At 38.9% G+C, this 18284-nt stretch overlaps 1 protein-coding gene across 1 annotated transcript in view; it reads left to right on the top strand.

Moving 5' to 3' along the window:
- Positions 1-3417: 3417 nt before the first annotated feature.
- The window catches only part of KIF5B (kinesin family member 5B), a 68906-nt gene continuing 54039 nt past the window's right edge, over positions 3418-18284 (top strand). Inside the window, exon 1 of the mRNA XM_072651937.1 lies at positions 3418-3663. Coding sequence (XP_072508038.1) covers positions 3538-3663 — 126 coding nt within the window. The 5' untranslated portion in view covers positions 3418-3537. The remainder of the gene's footprint in view (positions 3664-18284) is intronic.

The raw sequence follows: 18284 nt of genomic DNA, 5'->3' as shown, positions 1-18284 counted from the left end.
GCACTTTAAAATCTGCCTTGGGTCACGCCTACCGCTGACCACCTTTACTCTCACACACATGCTGCTGAGTGAAGATGGGAAAAAACAGACAACTATTCTGTATCTGCTACAAATTTGTTATATAACCTCATTTGGGCCCTCACTGCTGCTAGGCAATCCTACTATATCCCCTTATCAACTCACTATCTCACTCTCCACAGCAGGTTTTCCAAATTATTTTTAGATCTCCTCAAAGCTCAAAGAGTCCTCCCTCCCCCCACTGTCTCAGATGAGAACTTTGCCTCACATTTTATAGAAAGAATAGAGGCCATTTACCATGAGCTCCCCTTTCCTCATATCATCACTCAGATGCCTTCCGCCATCATCTCCTCCTTCACTCCTGTCTCACATGATGAAGTGGTCTTACCTCTACAAAAAGGCTAACCCCTCTATTTGTCTGAGCAATCTTATTCCTTCCCTTTTCCTCCAACAGACTACCCCGTTCCGTCATCCTCACTGTCTCACTTCTTTTCAATCTTTCCCTGTGTATTGGTTCATTCCCTACTGACTACAAACATGGCCATATTCTCCCTCATCTGAAAAGCCCTGTTGACCCTTTCATCCCTGCTATCGTCATAAATATATATTATTTATATATAAAAAACCTGTTGGCCTTTTCATCCCTGTTATCATCATAAATAAATGTGTTATTTATGTATACATTTTTGCTTCTTGAAAAGGCCACCTACAATCAGTGCCTCCACTCTCTCCTCTCATTTTCTACTTATTCCCTTACAATCTGGCTTTTAATCTTGTCATGCCACTGAAACGATTCTTTTCAAAGTTACTAATGATCTAGCCAGTTATCAAATCTTAGCAGCCTTTTCTCAACCTCCATTCTCTTTGTCTCTGCAGGCTCTGACACCTGTTGATCACTTTCTCTTCTCTCTAGGTTTTTGGAATGCCATTCTCTCCTGGTTCTCCTCCTACTTTTCTGACAGTCCATTCTCTGGACTCTCCTCCAGATCATTTCTTCTAACTCTTAAATGTCCCTCAAGGTTCCACCCAAGGCCCTCTTCTCTTCTCTTCTATACTGCTTCACTTGGTGACCTCATCAGCTCCCTTGAATTTAATTAGATCTCTAAGCTGGTGATTCTCAAATATACTTATTCTGCCACAACTTCTCTGCTGATCTCCCATCTCCAACAACCTTTCAGATATCTCAACCATATTTAATGTCAAGCCAACAAAGCAAATTCAATATATCCAAAACCACTATCTTTCACCTCCAAAACCCTCCCCTGCCTCCTACATGCCCTATTACTGTAGGGGACAAGACCACCCCTCCAGTCCCTCAGGCTCACAACCTAGAATCACCCTGGGCACCTCACATCTCTCAACCTGTATAACCAAGTTGTTGCCAAGATCTGTTGATTCCACCTTATAACATGTCTCAAACATGTCCCCTTCTCTCTTCTTTCACATGCTGACGCAGACCCCCAGCACCTCACATTTGGATAACTGCAATAGCTTGCAGGTCTATCTGGCTGCCTCAAGTCTTTCCCCACTACAATCTTTCCTCCATTCAGTCACTAGTGATTTTCCTAAAGCACAGGTCAGATCATATCACCCCCCTACTCAATAAATTCCACTGACTTTCTAAAGCCTTCAGGAACAAATATAAAATGCTCTGGTTGGCATTCAAAGACTCTCATAATCTACCCCTCTCCTAGCTCTCCAGACTTCTTACACCTTACTTCCCACCATATACTCTTCCATCTAGTAACACTGGCTTCCTGACTGTTCCACAAACAAGACATTCCATCTCTTGGCTCTGGGCATGCTCTCTGGCATTCCCATGCCTGGAATGTTCTCCCTCCCCATCTTCACCTGCTTAAGTCCCAACTAAAACCCCACTTTCTACAGGAAGCTTCCTGGAACCCCTCTTAATTCTAGAAAATGAGAGGAGAGAGTGGAGGCACTGATTGTAGGTGGCCTTTTCAAGAAGCAAAAATGTATACATAAATAACATATTTATTTATGATGATAACAGGGATGAAAAGGCCAACAGGTTTTTTATATATAAATAATATATATTTATGACGATAGCAGGGATGAAAGGGTCAACAGGGCTTTTCAGATGAGGGAGAATATGGCCATGTTTGTAGTCAGTAGGGAATGAACCAGTACACAGGGAAAGATTGAAATTCTATTTTCCCTGTATATAGTTTCTTTGTTACCTCTCCCATTAGACTGTGAGCTCCTCTAGAACAGAGATTGTCTTTTGCCTCTCTTTGTATCCCCAACCTTAGCACAGTGCCTGGTACATAGCAGATGCTTCATAAATGTTTATTGATTGGTATTTATTTTCCTTTGATTTGATCCTCACAACAACCCTGAGAGGTAGGTGCTATTATGTTCCCCCATCATATATTATTATATATTACTATGTTTCCCCACCATATTATGTTCAGATGAGGCAACTGAGACTTGAAAGAAGTTAAGTGACTTGTCCAGGATCACACAGCTAACAAATGTCGGAGTGAGGATTTAAATTTGTGTCTTCTTGAGTACAAGTTTAACTGTTCTAGCCACTGTCCCAGCTATTTTACTTATTCTTAAATAAAAAGTATTATTGGAAAAAAAATCAAATTTAAAAAGTTAAATTGTCATGAAAAGGTATTATTGGCAAAAAAAAAATTTTTTTAAGTTTAATTGTCCTAAAAAGGTATTACTGGTCAAAAAAATTAAATTTAAAAAGTTTGGCTGTCATAAAAAAGATACTATTGGTAAAAAAAAAAAATCAAAGTAAAATAAATGGTTCAGTTGAGTCATAAAAGTATGGTATTACTGACAAAAAAGCCAAACCAAACCAAAATCAGTAGCAGAGCCACACATTTCTGGGACATCCACAAGTCCTACTAGAAGCTGGCCCGGAAGAAAAGGGTCTACCAGTCGGTCAGGGCGAGGGGGAGGGAGCAGAGCAAAGGAGGGCGGCCGCTTCACGCCTGCGCCCTAGCCCCACCTTCCTCCCTCCCTCGCTTCCCGGGCTCACCGCCGCCCAGAGTGGGGCGGCTGCGCACTGGATACGGGCCGGGGCCGGGCGGGCAAGCAGTCCCAGAGCCGGGCGGGTGGGCCAGCAGAGCAGATCATAGCAGAGCGGACCTGGCCTGGGCTGAGCCAAGCCAAGCTCAGCCTGTCGTTCTGGGCTCCGGGAGGAGGCCACGATCCCAGTTTAACAGGACTTGCCTTGGTCTCCGCCGCTCCCTCTGCCCGGGGACGCTGCCGGACACGCCGGACGCTTTGCCGGTCGCCGCCGCTATGGCCGCCATATTGAATCGGAAGTGAGGCGGGAGGGGGCCGAGGCGGCTGCCGGCGCCGGCGCCGGAGGTTGGAGTTGCTCTTCCCGGCCGCCCCCGCCCCAGGGGAGCCCGGCCCGGCCCGGCGCGCGGCGAGGAGCGCAGCGGCTCCCCCGGCGGAGCGCGGCCCGGGTGGTCCCGGCGCCGAGGCTGAGCGGCGGGGAGGGGTTCCGGGCCTCGGGCCCCGGCCGCGAGGAAGATGGCGGACCCGGCCGAATGCAACATCAAGGTGATGTGCCGCTTCAGGCCGCTCAACGAGGCCGAGATGGCCCGGGGCGACAAGTATGTGGCCAAGTTCCAGGGCGAGGACACCGTCATCGTGGCGGTGAGTATCCTCCCTGTCCGGCCCCTCCTGGCGCGGGCTGGGGGGGGAGAGGGAGGCCGGGGTGCGGGGCGAGGGGCTCCACAGCCTCTCTGTCCCCAGTCTTCGCCACCCACGCCCTTTCCGGCTGGGACCCCGGAGTCCTGCGCCCCCGGGTCTAGGGGATTCGAGTTCCTCGCCCGATGCCCCTACTTGTTGGTCCCCGTAGGAAACTATGCCTGTCACTTTTCTTCGGGTCCTGCGGAGGGGGGAGGGGCTGGAAATGAACCTTCCAACTAGCTCTGGGGTCGGTCCCCTCCCGCACCGCCATCCGGACCCCTACACTTTTTGCTTCGTTTAGCGAAGGTAACGTGGTTAGCCATTTGTTCAGATGGCCAAAAAGAACGGGACGGACGGTTTTGTCGGTGTCGGCTGCCAGAATTTTTTAGACGAGAAATAGCTAAGTGATCTGAAACGGAGAGGTCCCTCCCCCCACCCCACCCCGAGTCTTTTTCCTCTTCGTCGAAAGTAAACTTAACCGAGTTTTAAATTTTCGTTTCACAAAGGTAATAATACTGTGGTGTTGTAGTTTGACCTGAAGGAAACTCTTCGCTAGAAGAAATTGACCAGTTAGCTCGACTTGGTTTTCATTTGATTAACTACATACTTGAAATACAATGTAGCCAAGCTGTCCCATGCAGCGAAGGCCTGCCACAAAGGAAGTTACAAAGTTACTTGGTGAAGGGAAGTAAGTTGAGCCCTATCTGCACAAAGATGCTCGTAGTGACTAAGCTTTCTCCCGAATCAGGCTAAGACATCCAAGTTGGTCTACAATAATAGTGCTGTGGACTAAATATTTAGGAATACTTTCAGCGTGCTTTCCACTATATGTGATGACCCTAACGTGGATAGTCAGATAGTGCCTACATTGAACTGGTAAAGACTTAATTCTTGTTTTCCTGATGGTCCCAGGGCGTTGTGTTATGCTAGTTAATTACTTTGTATTTTAACTTATTTTAATTTTAGCTACTGGCATTCCATATTTAATAACTCATTTGGGGCAGTTTAATTTAGAAGAAAAGTCAGAGTCATTTATAGAATTTGGAATAGTTGAGAAGTTTTGAAATCTTAAAATACATAGTAAAATGTTTTGTTTTATTTCCTTCTCTCCCCCCCTCCCCATATGATCTTCCCATATTCAACCTCAGAAAATCAATGACAGCTCTAAAATGGTAGCTTTTCAGTGTGGTTCTGGTCTTTGGCAAACAAAAGTTGACTAAATGCCAACAGATAATATGTTGAAGGACTTGATGTCAGTCCCATTCTTAGTTGATAGATCCTCAGATCAGAAGCTTTTGCTGCAAATTCAAAGAAATGAATAAGTATTGAGGCTGGACCAGGAGAAGTTACCTTCCAGAAAAGGACATTTATAGGATATATTACATGACAAATTATAACCTTTTTCCTTGTAAGGTTATTCTTCATATGTTATCTTTCAGAATTGTATTTGTTAATGTAAGTATTGATCCTAGAATTTGGTGTTCATAAGTGTAATAAATTTAAGTTGGAAATTTTCTTTACGTTAGCATATCAGACACACCTTGTGAAGAAAAAGAAGAAACTATTGAGTAATTGTCCCTACTAAGCATAGATGCCTTAGTATGTCATTTTTCAAGATTTCTTTGATATTAACAAATGGAAATAGGTTAGGCCAAAAAAGGTAGACAGGTGGGCGAATATGAATCAGTCATGAACAGTTGGAAAGATCTGGCATTTAGATAAACTAGGAAATAATTTAATTTTGTTTAAAAAAAATAGTACAAGGGATTGAAGAAATGCAAACGTAGCTTTGAGATTTGATTGCAAGAGCTTAAGAACTAAAGTGTTTATTATCAATATATTATATTAGTTCATGATTTAGAATGGCTTATTTTCCCTGGATATTCCTAGGGTTTTATTTTACTCAAGACCCAAGTCTTATATTTTTAGTGAATTCTAGTAAGAGGATTACTTTTTTAAAGTAGATAGTTAAATATTTTTGTTTCTTTACTTCAGTTTTCTCTAAAAGTAACCATTAGTTTGCCATAATCATTTTCCTGAATCATACTGAATTATTCTTAAACATGTTTCCATTCAACTCAACTAAATAAATATTTATTAGTGAAAGGTACAGGGGTGGGGGAATACAAAGACAAAAAATGAAAGAACTCTTGTCCTTCTAAAGAGTTACATTCTTCTAGGAAGATTGGAATATTAGAGCAGTCTGAGTGCTACTATGGAAATTAATTTAAGAATCCTACTTTTCTTCAGCATTCATTTTCTATTACTCCATACTTAAATGCCGTCCCATGCCTTTCATAGATAAATGATTAATCTGCACACAAATCAATCTCATTTATAGTCAATTAGTCCCTCTGTAGCCCTTGCCTGTTTCCTGATTCATCATTCCAACAGATGCCAAACATGGAAGATAAGTTTGCTCAATAAATTTGATTAAAAAAAAAAATTCCAGGTAGTAGATAAAGTTTAATACCTGCATTGCCCTCTGAGTTTTAGGAAGATAAATGATTGTAGTTCACAGAATTAATATTATTTTGATTTTTGCCTTTGTGTTTGGAAAATAAAACTTGATCCCACACAGAAACAACTTGTTTAGTCATAGAGAGTTAAACTTGCTTAACTATCAATAAGAAAGACAATTCCTACCTGTTTGGACAACATTAAGATGGAGGAGCATGCTAGTTTGCATCACTTTAAGTGCCTTTGCTGTATAGGAGAAACTAGGCATGTAGACATAGAGAAAGTAGGTTCCCTTAAAACAACAGAAAAAATGAATAGGAAAAAGTACTTCCTACCTGTTGTTTCACCAGTTAGGTGGAGCATGCTAGTTTGCATCACTTTGCTAAGCAGCATTCCTTTTATGGTAAATGACTTCACACAGTAGAGTTTGCCAGAACCAAGTATAGTCAGTTGTAGCTCTTAAATGAGAGGTGGATAAAACTGATTAGGTCATCTTGGCCATTCCCATGCCTGAGGAAAACAGAGTTGCTTCAGTTCTGAAGTGCTTGGTTTGGTTTTTGGTGCTTCTGGCTAACCTAAGAGGGACATTTGCTAGAGTAGTAAATAGATAAATAGCTAGTGAAGAGAGAAGTTTCTACTTTGAAAAATTTAAGGAGTATCATCTAGACATATATATTTTTTTTAACAGGAAGTCAAAAAAGAAAAGTTGGTTCCATTGAAACATTAAGTAAATGGATATGAGGTTGTGGTATTTAAACCATAGTTGTTTTTTGGATTCGCCAGAATATCATCATAAATGAGGACAATCAAACGTAGTAGACTCCCATGTTATCTGAACAGATTATCTCTATTTAGAATTCCAGAGAAAGGCTGATTCCTTACCAGGATTGTTAACAAAATTTGGCATTCAGTTTAGTCTATATGGATGTGTGAGAAAGAATCATCATGTATAAGAAATGTAAGATACCAACTTACTCCAGGTAATTGACCCATTTCCCTTTTTTTCCCCCTTGACTCTGGTCATGTGAGTTCATCTTGTGACTAAGTGCCTGTATACAAGGAAATATGAAACTGAGTATGTCTAAAGATAGGTAAATGGAAAAGTTCCATAATATATATATGTCTAAGGATATGTCTGCACCTAAGGACCAGGTTCTAGAGTTACGTGCATTTTAGAAGTTTGAGTTTTCTGTTCACACTTCAGTTGGAAAGCTGTTAAAGAAGTTTCAGTGACCCCCTATTGCCTACAGGATAAAATACAAAATGTGGCATTAAAACCCTTTACAAGTGTGGCTCCAGCCTCCCTTTCCAAACTCATTTCATATTACTTTCTTTGTCATACTCTGTTGTGTTCCAGTTTGACAAATCTTTGCCTCAAGGCTGGCCCACCTCCTTCTCAGTGATAATTCTGACACTATTTCTTGAGTGTAGCTCATTAATGGAAATAGGGTCAAATGTACTTGCACCTAGTCTAGCATGACTTTCAGAGAAATTTTCATGTAAATATCATTTTTGAAATTTTTAATCTTTAAAGCAAGGAGTTTTTAAACTATTGAATTAGATATACTCTTCACTCCCATTTACTCCATATATCCAGCCAAGTCTTGTTATTTCTACCTTCACATCTCTGCTCTGTCCCCTTCTGTTCCCTCACACACCTGCTGCCCTGGTGCTGGCATTCATCTCTTCATGCCTGGAGAATTGTAATTGCCTCTTCACTCCATTCCATCTTCCATTCAGCTGCCAAAGTGATTTTCTAAAGCACATCTGACCATGTTACCCTACTTCCCCTCTCTACCTCCCCCCCAAAAAAACTTCATTGGTTTCCTATTACCTCCATTCCAGAGGCTCTTCCCAGTCTCTCCTCACTCCTCCTACTTGTAGCTTTATCCTTCTGAGATTTATCTTCCATTTATAATGTATATATTGTATATGTCTGTTTATCTTGTGCATATACATCTTTTTGCATGTTGTCTCCATTAGGATGTGAGGTCTTAGCAGATAGGAACTCTTTTTACCTGTTGTTGACTCCTCAGCCTTTGGCACAGTACCTCTGGAATATAATTAATTGTTTAATAGAGTCTTGTTAACTAATACACCAAACATAATCAGTAATCATAAAACTTCTTGTATTGTTTTCTAAGTATAAAGTATCATTTATGTAAAGCCATTTAATACCCCAAACAGGAAACTCAAATACTCAAATGGATGTGTCGTTTTACTGTGCTGATCAGGCTTTCAGTCCGTGCCTTTTTTCTTTTCCCAAGCCACTTGTCTGCTCCACCTTTTTGACATAATGTTTAGAATAAGTACAATACCAGTATGTCACAAAGTATTTTAAACTTTAAAGTTAAAACAGTTCAAAAGACTAAAGAACACTTTTGAACTAGAACTTTAATAGCCATCGTGGTTCCAGAGTGAGAAAATCTGTTTCTTCCTGGTTTGAATTGTGAGGTATACTCTTAAGTTTTGGTTGTCATTTCTGTGTCTTTGCACTGATTTATTTTCTTTCCCCTTTTTTAAAGAGGGTACTGAATCTGAAATGTGCTTGCTATTGAGATAGCAATCACAGATGAAGCAACCAAGTTTTATTGTGGCTGATAGAGGGAGCACTTGTTCAGGCTTCCAAGAGTAAGTTTAAATAAATCCCTGACTCTGCCAGATTATTAAAACAAGCAACTTAGAAAAAAAATCCTTAAGTAAATAAGTTTTTAAAACTAGAGTAGATAAGGTCCAAAACTGTCAGTTTTGCTTCTCCATTCTAAGTGTTTCATGACCCCAGTTTTTTTAAAAAGAGATATCTCCATCCTCCATTCTTTTCCATTTCTGCTGCCACACCCCACATTTGTACCCCATACCTTACAGCTGTATTTTTTGTACTTGTAAAGTCTTTAATGGTTTTAAAACTTTTGCCTATTGCCTACTGAATAAAATCCAAACTCCTTATTCTGGCACTTAAGGCAGTCTGGCTCCAATTTCTCTTTTCAAATCCTTTCTTTGCTACTATCCTACCGTGATTTTTTTTCTTTTTCTTTTTGTAAAATTTTTTTCTTATATTTATTCATTTTGAGCTTAAATACAAAAAGTTTTTTTTAAAAAAAAGAACATTTTCACATTCACAGCACAACATTAAAAAAGGATTCAGTATGAAACCATGAATTTCTATTTACTACTGTTTACTTTTTTGAAAAACTATAATACTTGACTTTATTTTCAAAGCCACACCTCTTTTCTTTGCTTCTAAGTTTTCTTTTATTCTCTGTAGTGTTATTACTCCCCTAACTTTAACTTTATATTCTGAGCAATCAGGACAACTTATTATCTGACCAAAATATGCCAGGCTTTCTGAAACCTTTACTTCTCATGACCCTCTCTATTGAAATCTTATTCATCTTATTCATGTTTTAAGACCCAGTTCAAATTCCAGCCTTAAGTCTCTGATCTTGTGATTCAGATGCCTCACGTTCTCCATAATGCTTCCTGGTCACTAAAACCTGAGTACTTTGGTTAAGTTACTTTGTACCCACTTAATACAAACAGCTTTGTATTGTAGCTATTTCAATACACTTTAAAATTCTTGATAGAGTCTAATCTCTTTAAAGACAGAGACTTGGTCTTTTACCTGTCTACTTCACAGTGCCTCGCACATATTAGGCTTTGAATGAATAGTATAAATAAAATTATAATGTAAAATAAATTATTTTAGTTTTGTATAGAAAACTTGTTTTCACTGTCATGGTTTATTATATCCGTAAGATTGTGTATTAAATGCATTTATTTCTTTTGTTAAGGTTTTTTAGAACTAAGAAAGTAAGTTTTTGTTCTTGTATAGTTGCAATATTATAATTAAAGAATGAAAGTGTAGCATTTTTCTGTGGATTTTTGTATAGCAATACTCTGAATCTTTTTTTTTTTCAAAAGAAATGTTTTGGTCTTTGAAAGGGTTGAAAAATAAAGAGCAATATAATGGACCGTTTCTGTTAGAATTTTTTCTTTTGGCTGCAGTTTTTTTTTTTTAATCATCAAAATATTTCATTGTCCCTTGTTCTACAGAATTAGCCTTAATAAATTTTTATTGAAATTTTAAATGAACTTTAGTAAGGGATTTTTTAGAAGACTAGGCTAAAACTAGAAAAGAGTCTTGAAATACCAAAAGCTCCTATGTACAGGACAATGTCCTTTATTCTTTATACAATCCATAAAGCATCTAAAATAAAAGCAATTCAGGGCATGCTTCACTGTCAGGTTTAAGTCTGCGTTAATTGCCATTTCCCTGTATTGTTTTTGTCAGTCAGTAAACATTTATTAAGCACCTACTATGTGCCAGGCACTGTGCTAAGTGCTGCATGCACTTTCTGTCAGTTAACTTTGACTTTGGTTAAGTTTGAACTGGTTGATTGTCCTTCTTCCATGAAGAGGACCAAAATGACATCACCATGATAAAGTCAAGTTTCAGTGTGTTCTGGATGATCAGACCTGTAGGAGCTTGGAATGCTCTACCACAGATTGAGCAAAGATAATCTGTGTGAACATTTGGGGTGGATACATTACTGTTGTCTTCCTGAATGACTACTTACCTTCTCCTTCCAGAATATATTTTTTAAGTTTTTCTGATTTTCTCCTGGCAGAGTAGAGGTAAAACCAAGTGAAGGTTTACTTCCCTGCTTCCACTTAGACTTCTTTACACATATTATATCCTCCTATATATGCTTCATCTTAAGAGGCTAGAATGTTTTTAAAGTTCTTTCATTTTCATTTACTCATGTAGTATCTGACCTTCTTAGTAAAAGTAATCAAGAGTTGACTGCTTTTTTAAATAGCATAGGTTGAATTATTAAATACTTGGTTCACAATCATTGCTTATTGATATAGCACTTTACTATTTACAGAGTTTTTAAAACAATCCAGTAAATATAACTAGAATAACAATCCAAACAATGTAATTGACTATTTCTTTGAGAGTTTTTAGGAGTACAAATCTTCCATTTATTTGTCTACTTCATACAGTAACATTCTACCAGTATTTGTTGTTTTGATTTGTAAGAAGAAAAAGGTTTGCAAAATTTTTCAGATTCAGGTCCCTTCAGTTAAATGTACCCATTGATTAATACTTTGTTGATATTGTCTTTGTAGCCAGGGAAGTAAGATTCAAGATATTTTGTGTTTCCTCTGTTTTGGGAGGCAGATTGCCAAGATTGTTTTCTAGATAGAAAGGGACACAAAAGCAGGTTGAAGATTCACTATTTCTTTCAAAGCTAGGGAAATGTTTGAGAGCTGTTTTAGTTCCCTTTTCCTTAATGGAGACATTGAGATAAATTTAAAGATGTTATGTCACAGGTGTGTGTGAGTTGGAGGTGTGCAGTTATATTAATACCTCATAATTATATAGTACTTCAAGGTTTACAAAGTACTCTTCTCAGAACCCTGTGAAGTAAGTAGTACAAATATTATCCCCACTTTACAGATAAAGATACTGAGGTTTGTAGAAGGAAAGGGACTTACATGGTCATCCATTTAGTGAGTGTCAGGAATAGAATTTGATCCTGGTCTCCATTTGTTATCAAATAAGACTAAGTCTACTCTATTATATGTTTTTCATTTTTGCTCTCTACCGCCATATAAATATGGTCTTTTTATTAGTCTTGTGGTCTGAGGACAGGTACTTTTTACTTATTCTTCTTTGTATCTCCCATGAAGGCCTACCACAGTGCCTTTCCTATAGAAGGCTTTTGGTGGTATTTGTTGAACAAATGATTGGCCAAGATTTTTAATAGATAACAAGAAATATATTATTGTATTCCATCTTAAATAGCAGACCAAGTGGGTTTGAAAGGGCTTACTGCAAATATCCCACTGCTTTGTCTCATAGCTTCTGATAATGTCATTGTTTTCTTTATCATGCTTCGCTCAAATTGGTGACACTTGACAATTGTATTATTTACAGCTCTCACTGTACCAGCACTGCCTTGGTTTAAATGGCCCTAAATGATTTCTCTAGTTTTATTGGAAGGTAGCATGTCATGTGGAAATACCTTAGGGACCATCTCATCCAGTGCCCCCAATTTGCAGGTGAGGATTATAGATTTTGAGCTAAAAGGGATTGTAGTGATCACTGAGTCCAGCTTTGTTTTACAGCTAAGGAAATGTTGTCCTCTAAAGAGTTAGATGACATGTCCTCTTAAATCATACAACTAGTGATGTTCATGATCATTCAGTAAATGATCTCATAACTCCTCGTTTACTCCTCAAGTCTTGTTCTGCCACAAGCATCAGGGGCCGCTGTCCCAAGAGCATCTCTGAATTTGGAATCAGAAGATGTGGGTTCACATTACAGTCCCTTAACTTATGAATTCTGTGATTTTGACCAGTTCATTTACCTCCTCTGAGACTGACTTTTTGTTATCAATAAAAATGAAGGGTTTGATCTGTAAATTCCCTTTTCTAAATTAGTTCTTTGAATCTTTAAACTAGAGCAAATAGCATATCTACTGAGTTAATGTATCAACTTGGAAATCCTTTTGGAGAAGAACTAAAAAACTTTTTGCTTACTATATGAAAAATGAACTTTTCCATTTGAATGTAAAATGACCTTAATCTACTAGGTAGTTTAGTAGTTCGTTCTGCATCAATATTTATCTTCAGGTATTATAGTAATAAGATAATAATAGTGTCTAATCACTTGCCTTCAAAAATAACTAAGCCATTTATTCTATTTTTAATGATTTCCAGAGTCAAGTTAATGTTTATTTCCTGCTTTTCAAAGGAGTTGAAGACATGGGTGAGGACTAGGGAGACTGACAGAAAATTGCACGTAGGTGAAATATAAATCAGTACTTCTTGGTTTTATCTCCATTTATGATTTGGGCTTATCCCCATTATGGTAAGAGTTGACTTTCATATAGCGTTTTATGGTTTCATAATAATAGCAAGCATTTATATAGCACTCTAAGATTCACAACAGTTCAAAATGCACTTTTCTCACAATCCTGTGGGGAAGTATTCTCATTTTTACAAATGAGGAAACTGAGACTCAAAGGTGACTTATCTACAGTCACTCGTGTCAGAGTCAGGACTTGACCCTTGGTCTTCTGGATTTAAGTGCATTCATTGCCTGTTTCATTAATCCCTGTTGCCTTGGGTTATATAGAGGTTCAGATGACAGTGGACCAAAATGGTACAATTTAGTTGCCTTTTGAAGCCAGGAAATGTCATATGCTTACCAAGTATCCATAGAAGAAAATACATTATTAGACCCTTTGGATTTTACATTTGTCCTGAAGTAGATTGTGATCTCCAAGTTGGTTCTAGAGTACATTTAGCTTCTTAAAAGGTTTTACAGACTGTAGTTAATCTAAGAAAACATGGAAATTCCTAATGAGGAGATGAGGACCATGTGAGAGAATATTTCTCTTCATTTTTTTTTTCCTTTCATGACACATTCATGGTGAATTAATGCATTATAAATTCTCAAGAGACAAATTGGAGGTATTTGGAACAGAACATGGAAAGATAACGATAATTGAGCATGGGTCATAAATTAGTGTATATTTTGTCATAGGTAATTATTCTATATGCTGTATAGAAAATTCTGTATCTTGTTAGAGCTACTAAGACTAGCACATCTATTTATTGCCCTTGCAGATATACTCTCTTTAAAGAAGTTGCTTTGTGAATCATTTCCTCTCATATTCAGTTTCTCCTTATCTGTTAGCTACAAGCATAATCAGACCTCATCCTAAAAAATTTCTTTGGCTCAGCTTCCGTCCCATCAAGCTATAGTCATAGAAATCCCTTCTTATAGTGCCAAGTTAGCTAGTCTCTACAGTTGCTTCTCTTTGCTCCTTGCAGTCTGGTTTTCACTCTGTCCTCTCCAAGGGTAGCCATGATCTCTTACCTGCTAATTTGATGGCCTGTTTTGAATCCTATCCTCTGCAACTTTGGATATGCTGAACACCCACTCTCCTATAGTCTTTCAGCCTTTTAGTTGTTTGCTAATTCCCACCTTCCACCCACCTCTGTTTGATCACTCTTCTTAAATACTTATCTATGTTTTTACTACTCAGTTCTCTCTGGGTTTTGCTACCTGACTGACTATACTTCAGTCATCCATGTCCTGCCCCCTATCACCTGTAAGTGTTCTACAAGTTCAAGAACTTTGAAATTCCTGTCTGACCATAAGCTCTTGTCATTCCATATTTGCTTATAACGTCATTCCTCTGAAGCTGTTCATCATCCTACTGTACTTCTAGTCTCTCTCCTCCTCAGTGATTTCCTAAGTTTCACGATTGAAATGAAGGTAAACTGAGACACAAAGTTCTGAGCGTGTTCAACTTATTGGTAAGGCTAGCAGTTTCAATGAAAGGGATTTGTTTATCCATTGCCATGCAGATGACTTGCAGATTGTATGTAGTTTCTCTCCTCAGCTCTAGTCCTTGCTAATCACTATTAGACATTTCCAATGAGATGTTCCTCAGACATCTCCAATTGAAAATATCCACAATGGAATTCATTATCTTGTGCCTCAAACCTACCCCGCTTGCAGATTTCCCTTTTTTCTGTTACAGGTACCATTATCCTTCTAGTCTAGGCATGGGGAACTTGTGGCCTCAAAGCCTCATTTGGCCTTCTAGGTCCTTGGGTGCAGCCTTTTGACGGAGTCCAAGTTTCACAGAATAAATCCTTTCATTAAGGGGATTTGTTCTGTGAAGTTTGGATTCAGTCAAAGGGCTACACTTGAAGACCAAGAGGCCCACATGTGGCCTTGATTGGAGTCATCCCCTACCCATCCCTTGACCCACTCCCTTATTCTGTTCAGTTGTCAGTCTTGATTCTACCTCTATATGTCTTATCTGTCCCCTTCTCTCCACTTACATACCACCCTAATTCTGGCCCTCACTTATCACCTCTCTTGGACTATTATAATCATCTCCTAATTGGTCTCCCTTCCTCAGGCTTCTTAACCTTCCAGACCACACAGCCACCATAGTTATTTTCAAAAATCAGATCTGACCATGTCATATCTTTAGTCAGTAAACTCTGGTGGCTTCTTATTGCCTTTTGGATCAGATATGAGTGCTTCTATTTCTTAAAGGCATTCACAACCACTTATATTTTTTAGCATCATTATACATGATTCCCCTTCTGCATTTTTTAATCTAGTGGAACTGGCCTTCTCTCACTTCTTCTCACATGGTCTTCCATCTCCCAACTCCATTAATTTGTACCAGCTTTGCCTGTATTTTGTATTTTGAATGCCTTTGCCTGGTATTCACTCTTTCTTCCTTATTATGCCTCATTAAAAGACACAGCTCAGGCTCCAGCTTCTGCCTGGAAACCTTTCCTGACTCCTAATACCGCTCCCCCCCCCCCCCCAAATGTCCTATCTATTTTGTATTTATTCTCTGTATGCTTACATGTATATCATATAGTGAATAAACAGTAAAGCTCCTTGAGAGTATGAGTTATTTGTTTATTTAGTATTTGTTTCACTAGCACCTAGAACAATGCAAAACATATAATAAATGCTTGTTGACTTATTGATTCCTAAAGCACGGGTCTGACCACGTCATTCCCTTACTCCAAAACCTCTATTGACTCTAAAATTGAAAAGTCCTTTATTTGACGTTTAAATCCTTTACAGTCTAGTTCCAGATGACACTTTTAAGATTTGTTACACATTACTGTACTTTTTAGCCAAAGTGGCTTTTTACGTAATATCTCCAGTTTCCATGCCTTCGTCTGAACAAACTATTCTGTATGCCTGGAATGTACTCTTTTTTCATCTGCAGTTATTTTACATGGTGTTTTCCTGATGCCATAAAACTCTGAGAGAGCAACTATTTTATTTGGTCTTTGAGTCAACAGTATCAGATACCTAATAGGACATTAAGTCAGTCAGTCAGCATTTATTAAGCACCTACTATGTGCCAAGCTTCATGCTAAATGCGGTGGATACGGAGAAGAGCCAAAAAAGGTTCTTCTGTCAAGGAACTCACAGTCCTTGGGGGAGACAACATGCAAACAACTATGTACAAGATATAAACAGAATAAATTGGGGGTAATCTTGAAGAGAAAAGTGCCAAGATTAAAGAGAACTGGGGAAGGTGGGACTGTGGCTAAGACTAGAAAAAAGCTGGGGAAGGTAGAAGATGGAGATGAAAAGGGAGAAATTCCAGGCATTGGGAGCAGCCAGTGACAGTCTCTAGATTTGGAAAATGCAGTGTCATGTTAGAGGAACAGCATGGAGGCCAAGTTTCGCTGTATCCTAAAGCTTTTATATGGATAAGATATAAGGTAAGATATTAGAAAACTGGAAAGGTCTGAAGGAGCCAGGTTTGAAGGACTTTCAAAGCCAAACAGAAGATTTTATATTTGAGGTAATAGAGAGCCACTGGCATTTATTAATAGAGTTGAGGGCTGGTAAGGTCAGACCTGCACTTTAGGAAGATGAATTGGGTGGAATATGAATCAGAATGGAGACCAACTAGTAGACTATTGAAATAGCCCAAGTATGAAGTGCTGAGGGCCTGTACCAAGGTGGTGCTAGTGTCTGTGTCTCTGTGTGTATATATTTATGAAAGATGTTGCAAAGGTATAAACAGCAGACTTAGCTGTTGATTGAAAAAGAATGAGGAATTGGAGATGGTAACTAGATTTTGAGCCTGGGTAATTGGGAAGATGGTGATACTCTTGACAGTAATAAGAAAGTTAGAAAGAAGGGAAGATTGGAGATAGATAAGTTAGTTCAATTAATTCAGTTTGGGACATGTTGAGTTTAGGGTGTCTCCTAGACGTCCAGTTCAAGATATCCAGTAAAGAGGCTTTTGGAGATAGACTAAAATTAATGTAAGAGATTGGGTCTTAACAAGTAGATCTGAAAGTTTTCTGCATAGAAATGATCATTGAATTCATGGGAGCTGATGAGATTAATAAGAGAAATAGCATAAAGGAAGAAGAAAGAGGACCCAGGACAGAGCCTTGGGGGACACCTTTAATTAGTGGACATGACCTCTAGGTAAAGATCCAGGAAGAGAAACTGAGAAGGAGCTGTCAGACAGGTAGAAGAATCATCAAAGACCATTGCTGTGAAAACCTAGAGAGAAGGAAATATTAAGGAGAGGATGATTAGGAACGTCAAAGGCTTCAGAGTGGTTGAGAAGGACAAGGATTGAGAAAAGGCCATTGAATTTGGCAGTTAAAAGATCATTAACAACATGGGCAGCTAGGTGGCACAGTGAATAGAATGCTGGACTTTAAGTCGTGACTCATATTTCTGAGTTCAAACCTGGCCTCAGACACTTACTAGCTGTGTGACCCTGGGCAAGTCACTTAACCTTGTTTGCCTTGGTTTCTTTATCTATAAAACAAGCTGCAGAAGGAAATGGCAAACCGTTTCAGTGTCTTTGCCAAGAAACCCCAAATGGGGTCAGAGAACAACTGAAAAACAACAATAACTTTGGAGAGATTGTTTTGGTTGAATGATGAGATTGAAAGCCAGCCTGTAGAGAATTAAGAGGAAAGGAATTTACCCCAAAAAAGGGAGGAAAGCTATAGAACAATAGCTAGTGAGAATAGGTGGAGCAAATGAGAGTTTTTTGAGGATGGGGGAGATATGGGTGTGTCTGTAAGTGGTTAGGAAGCAGCCAGTAGATAGGGAGAGACTGAAGATTAATGGGCAAGCAAGGGTGATGGGTAAATTTGCTAGAGAAGATAGAATGGAATGGGTTTGCTCATGGATGTAGTGGGGCTTGCAAGGGGAGAGCCACCTCTTCACATGGAACCAGAGGGACAAAGGAGTTAATTGGCGAAGGCATCTGAATGATGTTAGATGAGGAACAAAAGGGAAGAGGGAACTCTCTATTAATGACCTCAGTTTTTTTTCATTGAAAGGCAAGCTTCTCAGCAAGGAGGATAGGGAGATGGGGAGCTGTGGGAGACTTAAAGAGAGATGAAAAGATTTGCAGGAATCTCTGTAGTGAGTGCGATAGTTAATTGACTAGGATGTCAGATGATTGCCTTACTACTATGAGAACCCAATAGAAGTGCTTAAAAAATGCTTGTCACTTGGTTTGACATCCAATATCTTGTCTGAGCTCCAGTCTCAGATATCTTTAATACTTAATCAG

The sequence above is a fragment of the Notamacropus eugenii genome, chromosome 3 (assembly GCF_028372415.1).
Source record: "Notamacropus eugenii isolate mMacEug1 chromosome 3, mMacEug1.pri_v2, whole genome shotgun sequence".
In the NCBI taxonomy this organism is placed as follows: Eukaryota; Metazoa; Chordata; class Mammalia; order Diprotodontia; family Macropodidae; genus Notamacropus; species Notamacropus eugenii.
The sequence above is the reverse complement of the archived record's forward strand: the minus strand, read 5'-3'. Positions and strand labels throughout refer to the sequence as shown.